The following is a 22,006-nucleotide window of genomic DNA, read 5'->3' on the forward strand; positions in this document are numbered from 1 at the left end:
GTGTTTGATTCTCGTAGAGAGCAAAAAACTAACATTACACCATATAGTCTCCTTAAATTTAAAATACATTGGAGATACGAAAACGATCGTGTTATGATTATGGAGATTATATATATTAGATTATACTATAGTGTGTGTACTGTAATACCCACTTTGAAAAATAACTCCTATAAATATAAATATGTGGTATCATCGCCCAAAAAGTAAAGTATTTTAATTATTTTTTTAGCTAAATAATTAGATTTGTAAATTATTTTCCTTAGTCTCATCATGTTGATTAACTGAATGTTTTAGGAGTAGATCCTTTTCATTTATATAATATTTTTTTCCTTTCCTCTTCTGTCTTCTTTTAATATCATTTAAATATTTCCAATCGATTTTTTTTATTATGTCATTGTGTAACCTTAATAAAGATTATTTTATTTTTAAAATAACAGAATTATTATAATTATAAAAAAATATATGAAAAAAATACTGTGATTTCTTTTTTGGCAGGTTATAAATTTTAAAAATGAACCTCCTAAAATGACCAATTTCAAATAATATTGCTCAAAGAGAATTTCACAAAGGTCATCTTAAAGAGATTTCACTATTTTTACAACACAAAATAATATTTTGGCGAACATTACTTTTGAATATATATATAAATTTAAAATTAAGCATCATTATTAAATAATGATTATAAGTAGATACATTAGAACAAATAAATAAAATTCATATTAATTATGATAAATTAATTTTAATTTAATGAATGAAATAATGCGAGTGTGAAAAATATTTTTTTATTATAAAAAAAATAAATAACACAGACCCTCCACTTATGAAAATCTTTCTTTTCGAGGAAGTGAGCAATCATACATTAAGATGATGGGACGTGGTTTGCTTTAGAGAGCCTTAACATGCGATAAGCGATATGCGTAAAATGTCTAAATACAATAATGAATATGCGATAAAGTGCGAATAATTATGAATCAAAAAATTATAATAATTTTTTTTTTTATTTTAGTGTAAAAAAAAATACCCAAATTAATTTAAATATGTTTGGTAGATAAACCGGTTTAATTAGTAAAATACCTTTTCTTCTATTTTTAAGTAATAAATATTTCCTTCGATCGTTGTAACGAAAAAAAACTATTCTAAATATATTGTAATTGAATTTTTTTTTTAAATGTAATTTTATGAAACAAATAATTGAATAGAATAGAAAACTTTTAAAAAAAGATACATAAACTCCAATATATATAGGAATAAGAGTTAGACCACTCAGGCATATTTAAAAAATTTTAAAGCAATATTTTTTAGGCAGCTCGATTTGCTTTTTTTGTTTAGTATTATTTATTCCACTTTAAAATACTCTTTTATGATTGATTGAAGTTTTGGAAGGTCTAGGAATACGAGAAATCCTGCTATTTAGTGATTTATCGTTTTTATTAATATTATCATTTATTTGATTATTATTAAAATTATTTATTATTACATTATTATTATTAACAATAATATCACCATTTTTTAATATTCCTTTATTATCGTTCGTTGTTCTTTCGTCATGCTTGTAGGGAATTCTGTCGTTATTATTGTTTATTATACGATCATTATTACTTGTGTTTATTTTAAAGAATTTGGTATTTAAAATGGGATGATTATTTATTTTAGCATTGTTATTGATTGATTTATCGGCCATCTTGAGATAAAATAGCAATAAAATGAATAAAAATTAATAAGAGATGTTCGAATTCTAAATTTGAAAGTATTAGAATACTTATCTTTTTTTTTCATTGGAATTAAAATTGCTTTATTTTTTATTCAAATTATAATGTATACCGTAATTCGGCCTGTTGGTAAAGTGGAAATTTTCTTAAGCGCTTTGCCATCGAAAACAATGTGTGATTGAGTACTTTGAGGAACTAAATTTATATCGTAAAAAAAATTATTTTTATTTTCCTTCTTTCTCACATTCTTTTTCTCTTAAATTTTTACCATTCTCTTTCCTTCGTTCTTATTTAACTTTTAACATTTATCTTTCAAATATTTCGATCATACTTGCTCGTTTTCTGACCGCATCCGAATCCAAATACCTGCAAAAAGCCGAACGGACGTAGTTGATTTTTGATGGTAATTTTGATGTGTAAGGTCGGGCGTTCAGATGAAACGTATTTTTCCTGACGACTTGAAGCGAGAAATGGAAAGAAAGATTATACACAATTAATTTTATCAGAAATTAAGGCTGTCGATAGAGCGGGGGAAATTTTGAATATTAAAATGATTAATAGGCTGAATAATAAAGATTTGTATTACATTTATATTTATTATTTCGAATACTCTTTAAAAAATATATATTTGCAGATAAATTTCAGGGCATTAATGCTGGTAAATCTTACTACGTATTAAGATTCTTATTTAAAGAATGATATATTAAAACAGTTATTTTTATAGGAAAAATCCATATGTAAAGAAAAGTATTCCAAACCTGCATAACCAAAAAAAAAGAATCCTTGACCGTTCCAATATGGAACTTTCTTTACATAATTGAGTAATATATTAATTTGAAAAATTCAGATAGCTTAACATACAAAAAATATCTGCCAAAATGGAAATAGAAATTGAATTTTAATGAAATAAAAATTTTTTTGATATCTCCTAAAATGAGTTTTGATAGGAGTTATAAAATGACACAAAATTTTTATATTTTGTTATTATTTTCGAACTTATTTAAATTCAATAAAAAAAATCTTACATTTCGAAAAAAACGTTGAATTTTAACATTTTTTATTCCTGATATTTAGGGACCAATAAGATTAAAATTTTGGATGTTCTTTTTTATGGGAAATTTTAGTATTGTTAAAAGGCTCAATTATAGCTGATTTTAAAAAACTCAATATTTTAACCAGAAAAATATTATGCAACAAAATTTCGCTTATACATGTTCTAACCTTTGTGTATCTATGAGCAAAATATTTAGACCTGGGTAATATTTTTCTAGATAAAATGAGTTAGCCATTTTAATAACACTAGGCAATTTCTTCAAAATTGAAAGTTTCAGACTTGATATGAAGTCATCCAATATAGGAAATGATGGCAAACAAGAAGTAAATTTGTTATATGGAGAATATATGAGTGAATGGGTTACTTTGTCCACGCCCGCTTCCAGTAGACGAGGAACCATTGAAAGAATTCTCCGAATCAGCTGAATAAAAGGCGGATTCATTTTCTGCGCCGCTCCCAGTTCCGGTGGAGCTACAGGTTTCTTTGGATTTGTGGGGTAAAAATGGTTTAAAAACAATATAAAAATGCGTTATTATAAGTGATATGTCATAAAAAATCACACATTGTGGCTAGCCTTATTATGTATGAGCTATGTATAAACTAATTATATTATGATTACGTCTTGCACCTATGAAGTCATCTAATTAATAAAATAAGGTTTGAATTAAATTGATAAAAATATTCCCAAAACAAGAATACAATAAAATTCGTCTGATTCGAGTCCTGGGAGATGGTAATTTGTGCTCAGTTTTGAAGGGGTGAATTATTCCAAGGATACTAGTCGCTTGATCAGAAGAAAGAAGAAATTAGAAAAGATTACTTAAATTGGGAAATGTAAAATTCGAAATTTAAGAAGAACCCAAATTAGACAGTTTTTCCCTGTGTTATATAAAAACGGGAATATTTTTGATCTTTCAATTTTTAAACAAACTTGTTAAAATATCCATCCTGTCCGGAGATTGGAAGGGGGTCAAATACTCCAGACTTTGACATAAATCTAGAAAGAAAATAAATGAATTCAAAGTTAATTGTAATGATCAAAAAAAATACAAACTAAATTTCAAATAATAGCTTTTAAAATAAGGGATTTCCTGATAGAGAGTTACACTAGAAATGTGTTATATGGCCATGATGTGGTTATGAATCAAATGAAAACAAATATATAAAAAATTTTACTCATTTCCTGATTATGCGCCTCTATTTGAAGGTCGGAAAAATCTTTTGACGTTTTGACATTGGAACAAAGGTCAAACTCATAAATCTCGTTGTTAGAAGAGGATTGAGAAATCGTATGGGAGCCGCTATTTACGGTCTTTTGGCAATCTAATAAATGTTTATTTCCTAGATTGTTAAACACGAGAGAGTAGTCATATATTTGACCAACATATTTACCAATCTTATCCAATTTACTACCCAAAGGCAGGGATATGGAATGGAACTTATAGAAAATTATGGGACGCAAAAGCAATGGAAGTTATTCAGAAATATTATTAAATTTTTATTTTATTTAAAACATAACAATAAATATAACAATAAATATAACAAGTATGCATCATTTATAAATATTCATTTTTTCTTTAATTTCAGTTTCTAGTAATATCATGTTTTTTTAAAACATCAAATTTAAAATTATTTTTATCCCGTTATGTTATCTTATAAGGATCAGTCCATTACAAATCGACCAGTGTTTCGGACGACCATCTCTAAAATGAATGAAACTTGGCATGATAGTTTATTGTATATTTTAGTAAAAAATTTTAGACCGCTAGCTCAACCAGATCGAAAGATATATATATCCTCAAATTCGAAAATTATTAATAATAATTTGTATATATAATTTTAAAATACGTTTATTTTATTTTAATTATAACGCCATCTATATTAATTTTTACCTGAAATAAGAAAACACTTGGAATTTCTTTGATATTTTCCAATATATAATTTTAAGTTCTAAAAAATGATAAATTTGTAACTATCTTAAATATTTAATAAAAAAAAGATTTAATGAAATGACACATTGAGCAATTTTCGACTTTAAGGATATACATCTTTCGATCTGAGATCATATTGGTTATATTTAATGATTTTTTTTATTTTAATAGCAATACAATACATATTTTAATTAAATATATTTTATTATAAAGATTTTTAATCATAACAATCTATATTATATTTTTTATATATAAAAATAATAAAAATTATAAAACGAAAAAACACTGATTTATTTGATTAAACGTTAAATATAGAAGTAATAAACATTCCTGACGAATATCAGCACCCAAAAAAATCCCTTCTCAACAATGTTAATTTTTTATTTTTTTCGGTTGAAATTTTTAAAATATTTTTTGATATTTTCAAATGTAGACAAAAGAATGAATATATAACTTGTAACCCTATCTTAAGTATTTTAAAAAAAACGTTTAATGAAATCTTGCATGGCGCGATTTTTGACTTTGAAGATGTATCTTTGGACCTGGTTGAGCTAGAGCTCTAAAATTTTGATTTTACTAAAATGCACAACATAGACAACTATCATGCCAAGTTTCGTTCATTTTAGAGATGGTCGTCGGCAATTCTCGTTTTTTTTGGTCGATTTGATATGGAATGAAAGACCTATATATAATCATCAATAAATGTCAATCAAATTTATCCAATAGTATTCTTTAAAAGAATATTCATCCAATGGTATTCTTTATACCAATATTCTTCCAATGTGGTTCATTATACCAATATTTATCTAATAGTATTTATTTTCCATCCTATGACTATATATTAATCCGTTAGCTTAGTTTCTTCTGGGCTCTATAAGAGTAGATATGTCCAATATAGGTATTTAGTAGCTAATCATCTATCCAAGTGGAGACCGACCTCTCCCCCTTAATGGGCAAGGCTAGACCTTGGGGGGGGGGGGGGTTAGGAATATATTTACCAACAAATATCGATATGGGCATCAAGAAGCTTTTTTTGGCTAAAATAATAATATTCACTCTTAGTGGTCTTGGATTAGACTTGGTCTTGAGGTGGGTGGGAGGGGGGTAAAAAATAAAATTTTGATATGAGTATTAAATAGAAGGCAATTAAAATATTTTTTGATTGTAGTTATAATTATCACTTGGGTGGATTTATAACTGGGGTGGGGGGGGTCAGGAAGATTTTTAAAGACAAAATATATATGGGTATCAAAAGCTAGTTAAAATATTCTTTGACTGAAATAATAGTATTTACTCTTGGTCTTAATGGATGGATTTGATCCGGACATAGGGGGGTGGGTTAAAAATAAAAATGGGTATCAAATAAAAGGTCATTAAAATATCTTCTGATTATAATTATAACTATTACTCTAAGTCTAGGTCTTGGGGGGTCAAGAATATTTTACCAACAAAATATTGATATGGGTATCAAATAAGCGCTATTTACAAAATCTTTTGATTGAAATAAGTATTCACTCTAGGGTTTAATGGGTTGAACTTGTCTGGGGGAAGGTGGGGGGGGGGGGGGTTATCAAATAAAAGATAATTAAAATATATTGTGACTGAAATAATAGTATTCATTCTTGATTTTTTGGTCTTGGTCTGGGGGGTAAAAACGAAAACTCGATATAAGTATCCATAATCATTAATTTTTTGTTAAACTACGTTTAAAAAAACCCAGCAAACCGTATCCAATATTGTTTTGGTTCAGGTAAGATTCGTAAAAAATGATAAAATTCGTCAGAGACCTCCAGAGGTGATAACATTTACAGGGCGCGGCTCGGATTTATTTTTAAAAAAAACTTTCGGCCTAATTTGGATTTTTATTTAAATATATTATATTTAATTTTAATAGATAATAATAGCGATTTCAAATATTTGGTTTCAAAATATGCACGCAATACACCACCTATGTTCATGGTGAAGTCTTCATTTCAAACCGAACTATGGCGTGGTAAAGTAAAGGCAGCCCTTAGCTAACTTCCCAATCGGATCGCTTGTGCATGGTATCGGACATCTAGATTCCTCTCGAGCGAGGTTTATGTTGTCCTTCAGCCAGCCATCCAATTTATGAGTCGTTGCATCGATCTTGGCACACGGAACTCTCCTTGAAGATATGATCTTAGGCACGGCATCGGGCTTCAAGTGAACTTTCTCTTGTCTGACCATTTTGGGTTTCTAGGAGTAAGTTGATTCGAGGTCTTTTTTTGTTGTCGAGATTACCTTCTCGAGATCATTCTGTACGTTACCCACTAAGAACGTTTTTAATATGTTGTTGAAGGCGTGGAGCCACATACGCCCTAGCAGGGGGATTTTATCACAATCCACCATTATGGCTTCCAGCGTTTGTGAGTTACCTTCAAACTTAACGTTCACATTGACTAGACCTAATACCTTGATGGCATACCCTGTCAGTTTCATAACCGTCTTACGTATCGTGGTTATGCCTACAGTCTTAGCTGTATGTTTCGGAAGTATAGTGTACCTTGTGCCGGTGTCTACTTGCATCAACGTGGGTATGTTGTTGATGCTCACCGTTTCGTTGTACGCGTCATATCTGGTATCGTTGACCCCCAGATTATACACTTCCAAATTCTGCAGGAAACTACATCTGGTGGCCTGGAATCAACACCGACATAGATAATGACGTTAGAAATTGCGAGTCATGCAATGCTTGGGGAGATAATCCAAAAAAAATACAACATGCTTGGACTGCCGTTAATAAACCTTTTGAAAAAATACATTTAGATTTTGCAGGGCTGTTTCTGCAAAAATATTGGTTGGTAATGGTCGATGCATACAGCAAGTTCCCCATCATTAAATCGATGAACTCCATAACGGCTGAACAGACTGTCATCAAACTGATGAGAACTATAAGTTTGTTCGGGATACCTGAACAAATCGTTACAAATAATGGCACCAACTTCACCAACAAGTTGTTTAAAAAGTTTTGCAAAGACCACGGGATTAAACACACTCGAACGTCAGCATGTCACCAGCAATCCAATGGGCTGGTGGAGAGGATGATTAGAACCTTCAAAACACACATGAAAAAAAGTCTGGAAAATAAAAAAGAAGACGAGAAGATCGCACTAGAAAGGTTTTTGTTCTGCTATCGGAACACACCTAATGCTGCAACGGGTGTTGCACCTAGCAAGAGATTATTCCTGCATATAACAAGAACTGCCTGGGATTTTCTAAAACCAATAAAAATGAGCAACAACTCATTAGAGAAAATCATATCACCTGCAAGAGCTATAGAGATTGGTGACAAAGTGTGGTACAGAACGTTTAAAGACAACAAATGGCACAAGGGCATGGTCACTGACAAAGAAGGTAATTTGATATATAAAATAGACACGGGGTGTGCTAAAATCAGGAGACATCTGGATCAAATTAAAATGAGATTCTCGAATGATGTTTCTGAAGCCACGATTAAGGACAAGGACTCACTAACATTCTGGAATCGATAGGCAAAATGACGGATATCCTACTGGGTCTATCTACATAAGAGAAAGGAGCAATATGAAAGAATCAATGAATCCAGTTATAAGGAATGCTCGACCGGTCAGACTCAAACAAATACCAAAACATCTGGAAGATTACATCATGAACGTCAATAGCGTTACCACTCAACTTATCCAAGGAAATCATAAGCCGAATTTCTTTGGAGAGTGGAAGGTTAAATAATAGAGATTATACCTTTCGATGAAAATTTTATATTAACATTTTTTTTGTATCATTTTAATGTTACATTTTTTTAATATCAATTTGTATTTCACAATTGGTTATTTTTTTTATTGTCATAAAAAGATATAAAAGAAGTTTTTTTTTGGTTTAAAGATATAATAAAATGTAATTTATAAAAAATAAAATAAAAGAAAATTATGATTTATTCCAACAATATATATAAGAAAATTTTGTCTAAATACATCATGATAATATATAATAGAGGATTCTATACAAATATTTCAGCCCGGCCCGGATATTTAAAAAAGTTATTTACGCTCGGCCCAGGTATTTTAAAAAAAATTCTTAGGCCCGGCACAGGTATATTTAAAAAGGTTAAAATATGAGTCAGACCTGCAGGCCTCTGATATTTGTTCTGTTTGAATCATTTAAAAAACCTTTTAGCATACAAGCATATTAAAATCATGTAAAAAGAATATATTTTTTTAATTTTACCAATATTCTCTAAAAAATATTATTGAGCTTATACGACTAAAATATTTTCAAATTTTTTTTTGTCAAATTTCATCTATAAAGAAGAATAAATTATATGGCTGAATATACATTAATTTGGGCAGCAGGCACCGTCAAACAGCAATATATAGAAAATTAATGATACTTATCAGTTGAATCAAAACTGATTATTAATCATCTTTAAAAACTTAGAATATCAAAATGTTATAACTAATTCACATATCTTTTAGAGGTTGGTTCAGGTTAGGATTATAAATTTTTTAACGGTTCCGGTAATTCGGTTGAATCCCTGAAAAAAACTAACTCATCTTTTTAAGAAAAAATAGTAAGGTAAAATTAAATATAATTTAGCATATAAACTTTTTTAAATGCACAAAAAACACAATTTGGCGGCCAGAGAATCTTCTTTTTCGACCACCAACCCCCCCCCCTCCTCTTCTGTTTACATGGGCATATCTCACCATTTTTTTCAATATGTAAGTTTTTGCCAGTTGTTCTTTTAAATGTGTATAAGATTTACACATGACTAATTTAATTGAAAATAATTATTATAGTAAATACACAATCGGGTTAATCAATATAATTAATATATGGGGTTTTTTTAAAAAATAAAAAATTAATACTACATATTAATTTTTAAAAAAATTTAAATCTAATTTTAAATAATATAATAAATCTTTTTTTTTTATTTTTTCCAATAAAAAAATTGATTAATAATTATCCCAATCAAGGATTTTAGTATCGAACATAAGTAACCCATACTAAATTAAATCTTCATTTCGAATCACTCAGTGAGTTCTTCTAACTTGCGCTCACCTACTGGGATATCAGGCTCTTATATGCAAATTTTTTTAATCGTAATTAGTAATTTCAGGGTCTTCTACTAACTCGCGCTCATGAACTAGTTGAATGATATCCACGCTACTGAAATCTAGTAGAGGAAAAAATGGAATTCCGATAATTTGGAAATTATCTTGTTTGAATTATCAGATACGACACTTGACACATTCATTCTTTGCCCATTCAATAAGGAATTCAGAAATGATTTGTGTTTTGATGATGATTTTGATATAAACATGAATTCTTTATTAAATCAATAGGATAGTTTAGAAAAGCCCTTGAATAAAACACTGACTTTTCATTATCTTTAATCTTAGAATCATGTTAAATTTATAAGTAAAATAGATAAATTTACTTGTAAACATCTTAAAATATTGATTTCTGGATGTATTGATGATGCTAAATATACTTTTGATGTATTTTCATAATTATTCAATTTATTATTTATTTGATGAACACACCATATATTTTTTAGCTCCATATAAGATTTCTATCAGAATATCTTGATCATAATCATAAGGGTTAAATTCATCAGTATAAATATATCTTTTCATATATTTTTATCATTATAATAATTAGTAATTATTACATAAATAATTACTTCAAGCTTAGATTTTCAATTTTCACATAATTATATTTTAGCTACACGCTATCATGAAACATGGTATAAAACATTCACTTTAAATGATAAATTAATTTATGGGCATTTTATTATTTCTACTTCCACCTATGAAGTTATCGATTGTTTTAGTATTCGATATTCTTAAGAATTATAATTTCAAATCTAACATCAGGCATATTTGAATTTTTGAGCCATACTTTTATATAACTGGTAAACGATTTAAAATTTTCCATTATTTCCTAAATATGCATAATTTTATTAAAATAGCTATAAAATAGTATCTTAAAAATTTAGCTTATTTTTATCATACTATTATTTATATTTTAGAATATCGATTGCAATTTCTTAGTGAAATATATAAAATATAAAAAGATTTTAAATAATTATTTACTTCAAATGGAAACCAATAAAATTTTAAATTATATTAAATTATAAAAACAATTAAATTGAGTTTATTTTATGCCAAATTTTTAAACTTAAATATTTATTTTTTGAATTAATTTATAAAATGAAAAACAATATTTAATAAATATCAAAGACCTGCAGGTCCGGCCCTATGCCCGGGTATACGGGTCGGGCCGCATTTTAATTTTTTTAGATATATCTGGATCGGGCTTAAAAAATAATTTTTCTAAAAAAAATTCCCGGGCCGGGCCGAATATTTTAAATCCAAAAAATAAAAATTAAAAATAATTATAATATATTTTAAAAAATCCGAACAGGACCTGAAAATATAAAACCCAAGCCGGGCCGTGCAAATGGTACCTATTTGGGTCTCTAATATTACATTGTATTAATTTTTTTAAGGATTATATTACAATGAAATATGCGTTATTTTAAAAAGGTAAAGCAATTAATTAAACTTAAGATCACGTTTAATTAATAAAAAGAAATTATGTTGAAAATTTAATTAAGTGTGATGAAAAATCACATTTTTTTAATCTTCTTTGAGAATGCTCAGGTAAAATTTTTAATTAAATCTCATCTAAAGTTCTAAATCTTTTTTTGTAAAAAGTATTTATAATATTTGAATTTTTTTTAGAATTTCTTAAAAATGTAACATTTTGATGTTTTTCTAAGGATTGAGTGATTAGAACCGTTGTCAAGTAAAGAAAAGTTAGAATTTTAATGATACTAAATCAGACTAATATCCTCGATTATATATACCGTCAAATAAGAAAGGTTAGAACTAAAATGATACTAAATCTTTATTAAATAATAAGATAAAAACATAATCAAAATAAATTAATATAAATTAAAATTAAAAAAATTAAGTTCGTAAAATCATAATCTTCCTTTATTCAAAATTATAACATTATCAAATTAACAAAATTATAAAAGTAAAAATAATAAAAAAGATTAATAAAAAAAAAATAATAAAATACAAAAAAGTTAATAATTATAAAAGATATTCTTGTATGGTAAAAATTGGCCTTTTTATACTTTTTCCAATTTTCTTTATCACTAATATTCATAACTATTCAAATATAATATTTTTATCACGCGTTATAACAATAAATCCAAAAGAATTCTTTATGCAAATTAAATATAAAGTACAAATTTAACTAATCTAAAATTTACAACAGTAATCTATTTTTTTTCTATTTATTAGATAAAACTTTTATAATAATATATATAATTAAAATTTATCAAATCATTTCATTTGTGTCGCGACCTTGATGATAGTACCTTTCTAGAAATAAAGTAAAGCCTAGCCTACTTCGGCCCGGTAAGAATTTTCACATTGTCCCACCCGTTATATTTTTTGTCAGGCTCAGCCTGGTATAATTTTTTTATAAATTAGTCCAGCCCCTGCTCGCGGGCTTTTAGATTTTTTGTTTTTGACAATTTAATTATTTATTAAAAAATTTTAAAATCCCTATGAAAGCACTATAAAATTAACACTATAAAAATAAGTGTTCCCAAAAAGAAACCGTAATCATATCTATAGATTTCTATTTAAATTTTTAACAAATATATCAAAATTCTTTGGCTTCGTTATTAAAATGCCGAATATGACTGCCAAATTTTTTTTAAACTTATAGGTTAATGACGAAAAATTGCCGTTTGTAGAAGTGATTATTGGAATAAAAAGGAAGTTGTAAAGATTGTATTTATTGAACTTTTAGGTCATGAAGATTATATGCAAAACTCAATTTACCAACGCGTGGGTTTGATTAGCAAAGAATAAGTGTGTCAAGTGCCGTATTACTGATAATTTAAGCAATATCTCCAAATTATCGGAATACCATTTATTCCCCTACTAGATTTCAGTAGCGTGAACATCATTCAACTAGTTCGTGAGCGCTAGTTAGTAGAAGACGTTGAATTACTCGAAATTACGATTAAAAAATTATGCATAGAAGAGAGTGATAGCCCAAAGATAATTCAACTATTTGGTAAAAAGTTAACAGAACTAACTGAATTATTCGAAATGGAGATTAAATTTAGTATGGGATATAATATGTTCGATACTAAAAGCCTCGATTGGGATAATTACTAATCAAAAAACTAATTTTTTCGGTAAAATATAATATAAAATACAAGATTTACTAATTTAAAATTAGATTTAAATTTTTTAAATTTTTTGCATAAAAAAACCCATATATTAATTATATAGATAAATACGAATGTTTTTGTACTTAATAATTATTTTCAATTAAACTAGTCAAATGTAAATTTTTATACCCATTTAAAAGAAGAACTGGCAAAAGCTTACAAAATGAAATTTTAATACATTGTTGAATATTTGGCAACTAGATATTGAAAAAAATAGTGCTATAGGCCCATATAAATGGGGGTGGGGAGGATCAGTGTTACGACGATTCTATGAGGGCCAAATTGTGTTTTTTGTGCATTTAAAAAAGAATTTATGTTCAATTTTTCAGGAATTCAAACCAAACCGATATTAACAGTTATTAATTACCAGGACCGTTAAAAAATTTGTCACCCGAACTGAACCAATCTCTAAAATGTCTGTGAACCAGTATTTTGATATTCTAACTCTTTTAAAGAGCTTAATAATCATTGCTTCCAATATATTTATATATATTGCTGTTTGACGGTGCCAGCTGCCAAGTTTGAGCATAGAAGTGTGCTCAGCCATATAATTTATTCTTTTTTGTAGATATAATTTGACAAAAAAAAATTTAAAAATATTTTAGTCATATGCTCAATATTATTTTTTAAAGAATAGTGGTAAAATTTTAAAAAAATATTCTTTTTATATAATTCTGATATGCTTGTATCCGAAAAAATTTTCTTAAAGGTTTAAACAGAACACATATCATTTTTTACGAACCTGACCTGAACCGTTGATACGGTTTGGATTCCTGGTTTTTTTAATAAAGAGAATTTAACAAAATATTAATGATTATGATTAGTGTTGTTAATAGATTAAATAGCGACTAACTAATAGTGGTAGTCGAAAAACTCGACTAAAAACTCAAGCGACTAATTTAGTCGAATAAGTTGATCTATTTAATAGGCTTAGTCAGCCCATTTAGTAGACTAAATCAATTTTTTCTTTGCCGTGCTTAACTATATAGTCTGGGTAAAAAAATTGTAAACATGTTAATTGAGATTTCAGTGAGGATGAACTATAGAAATGTGACAATTGCCATAATCCATATTTTTTTAACTTTTTTGACGCTAATGGGCAAAAATATATTAAACATGTTATTATGATTTCAGTGAAAATGTACCATAGAAAAGTGACAATTATCATATTAGTTATTTTTAAACTTTTTTGCAGCAAATAGGAAAAATTAAAGAGTAAAAATGTTAAATTGAAACTTTAATGAAGATGTACCATAGTAAAGTGACAATTGTCATAATCTTATTTTTAAGCTTTCTTTGATTTTTTGCAAAATGAGCGGGTTTTTAGCCCATGCCCGGCCATTTAAGCGGGCAGGCTGGCTAAAAAATTTTAAAAAATGGGCGAGCGGAAGGGCCGGCTAAAAAATATTCAACTTTAAAAAAAATATGCTTCATAAAATTTCATTTTTAATACAAAAGTTCTGTTAACTGTGGATTTTCCCGTTGAGAGAAATTATTGAAACAAAAAAAACATATCAAAATTGATTTGCATGGAAGAAAGAATATAACATCGACGTGATCTGATTTTACCCGTTTCCACAAAAGCAAAGAGAATTGAATTATGGGATATTAAATTATAAATAAAGTTTGAAATAGATATCATCCCCTTCAAAATAAACCACAACAGATGGTAGGATGAGTTTGTTACAGAGGAGAACACCGTACTTAATGACAAAACAAAATATTTAAATCTTAAAAGAAACATGATTGGTTTGTATAATTTAGCAAGACTTTAGGCTACTGTTTAAATTACTTTTTTAAAATTCATTATTAATGGTTTCACTTTTCATTTAAAAATCTATTTGAGAGAGGATATACTTCAACCGGATATCCTAATTTGATGGAACCGGCCCGAAAAAGATTTGTCAAAGCTATCAATAATAGCTAGAAAAATATTAGCAATTCCAGCAACTAGTGTTTATTCTTAACGAGGTGAGGAACGTTTTTGAATCCTCAAAATGGGATCTATTATTATAGCATTTTAATTAGAAATAATATCAATAAATAAAAAAAAAATTTTCATAAATACTTCCTTCATTTGATCAAATAAATTCTTTATCCATAATTGATTTTTTTTAATGCTAACTATAGTAATTTCCTGCATTATAAAACTTTTTTTAGGCGTGTAGTGCTAAAGCTGAATCATTTTTTTTTATTAGATGAAAATTTTTAAACATATTAGAATAGGAGGGCGCCATATCAATAGCCTATAAAAACTATTTTTAATTTTATTAACATTTATTCTTTCTCTCTGATTGAATATCCCTTTTAACCTATAAATTCTTCACTCTCTATTTTATGTAATAATGCCTTGATTTAAAATCTACTTATCTAAAATTAAAAAAATCAAAGGAAAACTACATATTTATATTTAAATTAATTCAATTTATTAGTCAATAAATGTATACACAATATAAAAATTTGATAAGTCATTGAATTATAAATAATTTTTTTTATTGGTTTATTTTCTTAATTCTTTTAACCCAGTCAATTTATTAAATTGTAAAAATATTAGTTTTATTAAACCATTTTTTTATTATATATTTACCCTATTCCATATCTGGCGACCCTTTGAACATTAACCCTAATGTTAATCTTATCCAAGAGATTATTTTTAGACAATGAAAAATTTCACCATAATTCAATGACTTACCAAAATTAAATATCATAATGGAAATACTTTTATTAAAAATGCGAGTTTACCATACAAAAAAAAATACAATTAAAAACTTGAAAATTATTAACAATTAGAGTGATATTGTAAAATTGAATTTAAAAAAGATTGATTTATTTGGAGATGTAATATTTTTATTTTATAACTGACAACCCATATCATATCACTAATCACAGTAATAAAAAATAATATAGTGGACCGATTGTTATAATGATAAAACAAAGGATTCCGGCTATCACTTGGTCTAGCACAAACAAAAAATGATATTAACAAACAAGATTTTTTTCCCCTCTGGGCCATATGATATCGACATACCAACAACAATTAAAGATTATATTAGAAATAATGGCAAGAATGATGGTAATGATAGCCAGGAACCAATTGTATAATAATAGAGGTCTCCAGAATCCACTACAACTAGTACGAATAATATAAAAAACAAAAAGAGAGAAAAAAATGAAAGAAAGTTCTAGGACGCAGGATATGGACATACCATTAACATTTAAAGCTTGAAAAAATATACTTAAACATAAGAAGTAGAGATCTGCAAATCAAGGCCCGGCCCGTACCCCGACCAAATATTCTGCCAACAACGGAACTAATATATCACCGCCATACTTACTCCTCTCTTCTTTACTATTTTAGCTGACAACATAGTGGTACCGTTCACTCTAATAAAGCGGGTAGACATCATGTATGGGATCAATATATTAATGGAAATACATGATGCACACTTCAACTCCTGGTGGGTGATAAGATTGCATGAAGTGCAATTTCTGGCGTCATAATGAATGAATGTATGAATAAAAAAATATAATAGTATGCCCCATGCCCTGATAAAGTATAGGCTTAAACCCATTTAGTATCAAATAAAAGATAATTAAAATATTTTTTAATTTTGTTGATAATTATTAATCGGGCATGTCTAAGTCTTGAGTAAGGGGGGGGAAGGGGGGGGGGGGTGTAGAGGTCTGCACGGGCTGTCAGAAGCTCGACCCGTCGGACATTGAAAATTTTTTTCCCTCGAGCTAGCGTCGGGTTGTAAGATGTATCCGACATGAAAAATAAATACTAAATATACAAATATCTGTTGTTTCACAAAAATGTCAATTAGAAAAACTGATATTATTTTTTAGAAATTTTTTTTTTCTATAAACAATTATATCACTTTTTTTCGAACATCAATCATGCAAATTATTTTTATATAATCCCAAAATTTTTATATTCGATTATATTTTAACTTTACTTTTTATATTTAAACTTAATAAAATTTATGTTACAAATTAGATAAAACGCAACTTTATATCAACATTGATTAGATTATTGGGGGTTAAATATGCTTTTATTTAAGGTGGCAATGCGTGAATAAATACACATAATTTTTATTTGTTTCTTAGATAGACCCCCCTTGCCCCTCCTAATTATATACACGACCCTCTTCTCTGAGCTGAGTCATTAAAATGACAAAAATATTCCTATTGATAGGTGATAACCACTTTGTACCCATCGTAGCTATATTATCCTGCTCCTTTGGGCAAGCCGCTTTGAATCTTTTCGAGCCGAAATCCATAAGGAAAAATATTTATATATCTCCTTTTTATAAACTTAAGCAAAACATTGCTATCACAATAATTCGATCCGATTATTTAATGTTTAAAATTCTTGCCCCGAATCATTCACGCATTCTCCTTTTTAATTTTTTATAAGTTTTTTCTATAATTTAATATATTTGTTCTTTTTTTAAATATTTTTCATGTTCCATTTTAATATAGATTTATATGTAAATTTGATGGGGTGGATCTAAAAATGTGTGCTCGAGCTTGGACACAAATTTTAAAATTCAAGCACGGGTCGCGAAAAATCTCATTGCAGACATCTAGGGGGGATTAAGAATATTCTTATCAACATAAACTTTTGATATGAGAATCAAATAAATGGAATGGTAACTAAAATATCTTTACTATAATGTTAAATATTATCTAAAGTGGTTGTGTCTAGATCATGGGGGGGGGGGGGGTCAGGAAATTTTTACCAACCCAAAACACTGATATAGGCGCCAAATAAAAAGCAATTAAAATATCTTTCAACTAAAATTGTAAATATCACTTTAAGTGGTCGGGTCTATGTATTGGGGGGGGGGGGGAATATTTTTATAAACATAAAATATTGATATGGGTAAATATGAGTATCAAATAGAAGCTAATTAAAATAAAGAAGAAAATTCTGATTTCTCTTTATTCTTGACGATAAGCTAATTATATTCGTTTTGTTATTATATATAATAAGTTTTAAATTGGGCAATTTTGTTACCAACACCAAGAGCTAATAAATGATCTATATTATAAAATGAAAAAAAGTGTATAAGAAATAAAATTAGATAGCTTTTTGGGAATACGTTCTGAAAAATTTCAGAATATAGAACGACATATTTATTTGGCCGGAACAGGGACACAAACTGGGTCCCTGCTCAAAAGTATCTAATTTAATTTATTTATTTTAAAAAGGTTTCATTTAAATGGCTACTAATTTTGTAACCCTATCAGAAACATTGGTGGGATAAAAATTAACTTTTCCTAATATCATTAGTCATTAAAATTTAATCATAATTCAATATAAGATTATTACTGCTAAAAATATTCATATTTGTACATTTTTAATCAAATCAAAATAGTTAAATTGGTTAAAAACTTGAACTGTTCATTCAAATTCATGTGAAAGAAACTCATCTTAGTTGATTTATATCAGAAGTATGAAGGCAAAGCCGTAATTTTTTATAAAATAAATAGGGACCGATATTTTTATCGGATCTGGCCGATATTTCAATCATTTTAAAATATCGGTTATCGGCTAATATTATAAAATTTTCCGATCCGATAAAAAATGGTGTTTTTAACAAGAATAAAATGTTATAAATTTATAAAAAGTTATATCTAAAAAACCATTCATTTTTATGTTTATTTTTTTAATAATAATAATTAATTAATAAACATTCTGGTTATTAAATTATTTACTAAATTTTTAGTATCTCCACTTGTTCACCATATTCTTTATTTATTCTTATTTTAATTTCTATATCATATTAATTATTTATTTATTTTACCTTCCAGCAAATAGAAAATACCCAAATAACTTTATTTTATATTTTTTACATAATAATTAAGTATTTACAAATTTCTAACTAAATTTATTAAATTAAAATAATTATTAAAATTTATAAGTTTTTTGGAAAAAGTATTTTTTTTAAAATCTATATACTACTTCTTTCTTTGCTATATTCATTACTAAACATATATATGGCTCAGGTGTAGTTCCATTCTCATATAACCTCATATCTGTGTTACAAGGTTTGTTGGTATCCTTGAGAAAAAAATCGGGATAATATATGAAAGATGGGCCTTCTAATTCACGCACGCTCACCTTTGGGTAGGTCTATGATCAACGTGCAAATTAAGATAAAAATAATAAACATTCTGCCATATTGTTATTTTTTGTGCATTCTGTTTATAAAAGTAAGCGATAATCTCTTCAGAATGTTTTTTAGTGAAGGTGGTGATATTGACAGTCCCCATCGCCGCAGGCTGACCTCTGATAAATTGGATTATAATATATTTAAATGATATATGTTATAGTATAGTTAAATTATAGACGTTATACTAATAAAAAGTATATTAAAAATTAAAACCATGTATCTTTACAGAATACAAAATTAGATATGATATCGGATCGGTAATCAGCCTATATCAATTCAATATCGAAAATATCGGATTGGATTGGCCTCCAAAAAGTGGTATCGGTACACCCCTAAAAATAAATAAAAATAACGTTGAATTTAAATTATATATCAATTAATAAGTTGGAAAATAATAATCATATTTCCGATTATACCTAAAAAAATATCGAATATTTGCACTATTCGCATCCGATTAGTATTTTCAAATCGATTAATTGCATTATTCATATTCGTACAAATAATAAAAACTTTATTCAATTTCATTAGTCGAGTATTCGTTTGAAAATTAAATTCCCAAAAAATAATTTAAAAATGAAAAAAAAAAGGCTTATTAAAATTTAGAAAGTAGTAAAAAAAAGTTAAGAAATAAAAATTCCGCAAAGAACATGGAATAATTTAGAATAATTTCGAATATTAACAAATATAAAAAAATTATTTGACAGATAATATATTTTCCTTATTCTTTTGGTAATTTATTAAATTCTTTTTAGATATATTTCCGATTTACAAAATAGAGCCAAAATTATTAGATGTGATTTAAAAAATTTCGGACCAGGCTAGGCCATCAAATGATCAAAAATGAAAATTCGGGACAGGTAAAACTGGGCCAGGTTTAAAAATATATTTCCCCCCAATATAAGCCAGATTGAGCCTAAAATTTTAATCTAGCCTGCATGTCTTAGATTTATATGGTTTAGGAAAGGGTGTATATCTATTTTAAGCTTTTATTAATAAGATGTATTTAATTACCATTGAAGTAAGATGGTTGAAATTTTTTGTGATTGGCATCTTGGATAGTTTTAAAGGTGGGTGTTTCGAAGAGCCTTATATAGTAATTTTTTATAAAAAAACATTTTTTCAATATTATTTGTATATGTTAGTGTAGAACTAGTCCACAATTATTTCTACCCAAGCCCATAACATATAATTTTACAGATTGTTGGACCTGGCTTTTCTATGAAAGAAAATGACATAAATTTGTCTCAGTTATAAAGACATTTGCAAAACTTTAGCATGAAAGGTAAAAATATTTTGCACAATTTGTCAGACATCCCCTAGGTGTTTTTAAAACCATTTAATATAATTAATATGAAGCATGGGCTTACTTACCATTATTTTTCACAAGGGGGAAGGAAGACTTTTGGGTGACCCCCTTCCTCACAAAAAATCTTATTGTTAGACCCACTTTTAGAGTTACAGACCAAAGATGCACTAATACTTTTCACATAAATCAGTATCAGCTGATTAGCCAATACTAGTGGCCTATAAATTATAATTAACCTTTATAAATATAATATATTTTTAAACTAAATTGAACATAAATTTATAAAAAAAATCATATATAAATAGAAATTTCTAAATAAATAAAAAAGTGGTGTTAATTTTTTTTTCTTCCTATTTCCTTTTTTTAATTTAAAATTTATATTATAAATTTCATAAGATAAATAAAAAACGATAATATTGATCTTTCCTTTTTTCCAATTAATAAAAATATTCAAAACACTAAATTAATAATATTTTAAAAAAAACAACCTGGCCAAAGGTCTGCAATAGGTGTACCTAAGATGCTACAAATCATGCTAATAGTGACCCACATATGATTAAATATGGTATATACAATAGTTTGTTATATTCAAGATGTAAAAAAAAATAAATAAAATATTTTTGTTTATATAATAATCTTAAACCATATAGCCTGGTTAGAGTCATCAAAAGCATCCAAATCGATAATATCTAACCCTTCCTCTAAATATATCATCTCTTTTATATCCATATCATGCCCCAAGTATAAATCAAGGGCTATCGCTATGCTATCTAGCAAAATTAAATTCACATATGGGAGTATCAAACAATCGAAATTTTATATCAGGTGTTTGGTAAAAATTTTAATGAGGTAAAATATTAAATTTTAATATGATCTTGTTATGTTATACAGAGAATAATTCCCATTTTAAAAATAGGAAAATGTATTGTCAGACATTTTAGCGAGGTATCACCTTGATAAAAACTTTTAATATGCATTATTATAAAATAATATAAAATATTGAATAATCTTATTTTGCAATTAATTTAATTATATGTTTCAAATATATATAATCGTAAACTCCATTAATAAAAATTTTCTATCTAAAATATATTACAAATGGGGGAGGGGGGGGGGGGTCTTCTATAACATCTGTACTGCGCTAAATTGGCAAGGAAACCGATATTATATATATTCATAGCAATGAACCAAAATGCCTCCTAGCATAAAAATAATTTAACAATTAAATCTGTTCGTTAGAAAATATTTTGATTGATTAATGCATTTGCACATTTTTCCCTTAATTTATGTAAAAAAGAAAGCCATACAGTCTCTTTTCTTACTATTTGTTTTGTTTATTTGGCTCAATTCTTTTATTCCTCCTTGTTAGATATTCCTTTCCCAATAACTAATATTTCTTTTGATTTTTCATTATCTTTGTATAAATTAATTTATATCATTCAATTTAATTTTTATACTCAATTTATTTTCTTCTTTATTATTATTTTGGTTATTTATATAGCGTGTAACTTAAATATCATCTTATTTTTTATATATATAATTGTTTATTTTGATATTAATA

At 27.2% G+C, this 22,006-nt stretch overlaps 1 protein-coding gene across 4 annotated transcripts; it reads right to left on the reverse strand.

Annotated features, from left to right (window-relative positions):
• Positions 1-514: 514 nt before the first annotated feature.
• Positions 515-21,283, reverse strand: LOC135931770 (putative uncharacterized protein DDB_G0289263). Of its 4 annotated transcripts, XM_065469066.1 has the most exons (9): positions 21,089-21,282; positions 20,151-20,224; positions 3,940-4,104; positions 3,695-3,760; positions 3,128-3,244; positions 2,041-2,166; positions 1,822-1,904; positions 1,504-1,681; positions 525-926 (listed from the first exon to the last, which is right to left on the reverse strand). In XM_065469066.1, exons 1-9 carry the CDS (start codon positions 21,172-21,174, stop codon positions 895-897), a joined length of 927 nt encoding a protein of 308 aa, XP_065325138.1. In that variant the 5' UTR covers positions 21,175-21,282; the 3' UTR covers positions 525-894. The 4 variants fall into 4 exon arrangements, with proteins under 4 accessions (XP_065325137.1, XP_065325134.1, XP_065325135.1 ...); XM_065469062.1 differs by having other exon boundaries at positions 516-1,681; positions 21,089-21,283; XM_065469063.1 differs by having other exon boundaries at positions 519-1,681; positions 3,940-4,086; positions 21,089-21,281.
• Between the last annotated feature and the right edge of the window lie 723 nt (positions 21,284-22,006).

This window comes from Gordionus sp. m RMFG-2023, chromosome 1 (assembly GCF_954871325.1).
Source record: "Gordionus sp. m RMFG-2023 chromosome 1, tfGorSpeb1-WG-v2, whole genome shotgun sequence".
Taxonomy (NCBI): Eukaryota; Metazoa; Nematomorpha; class Gordioida; order Chordodea; family Parachordodidae; genus Gordionus; species Gordionus sp. m RMFG-2023.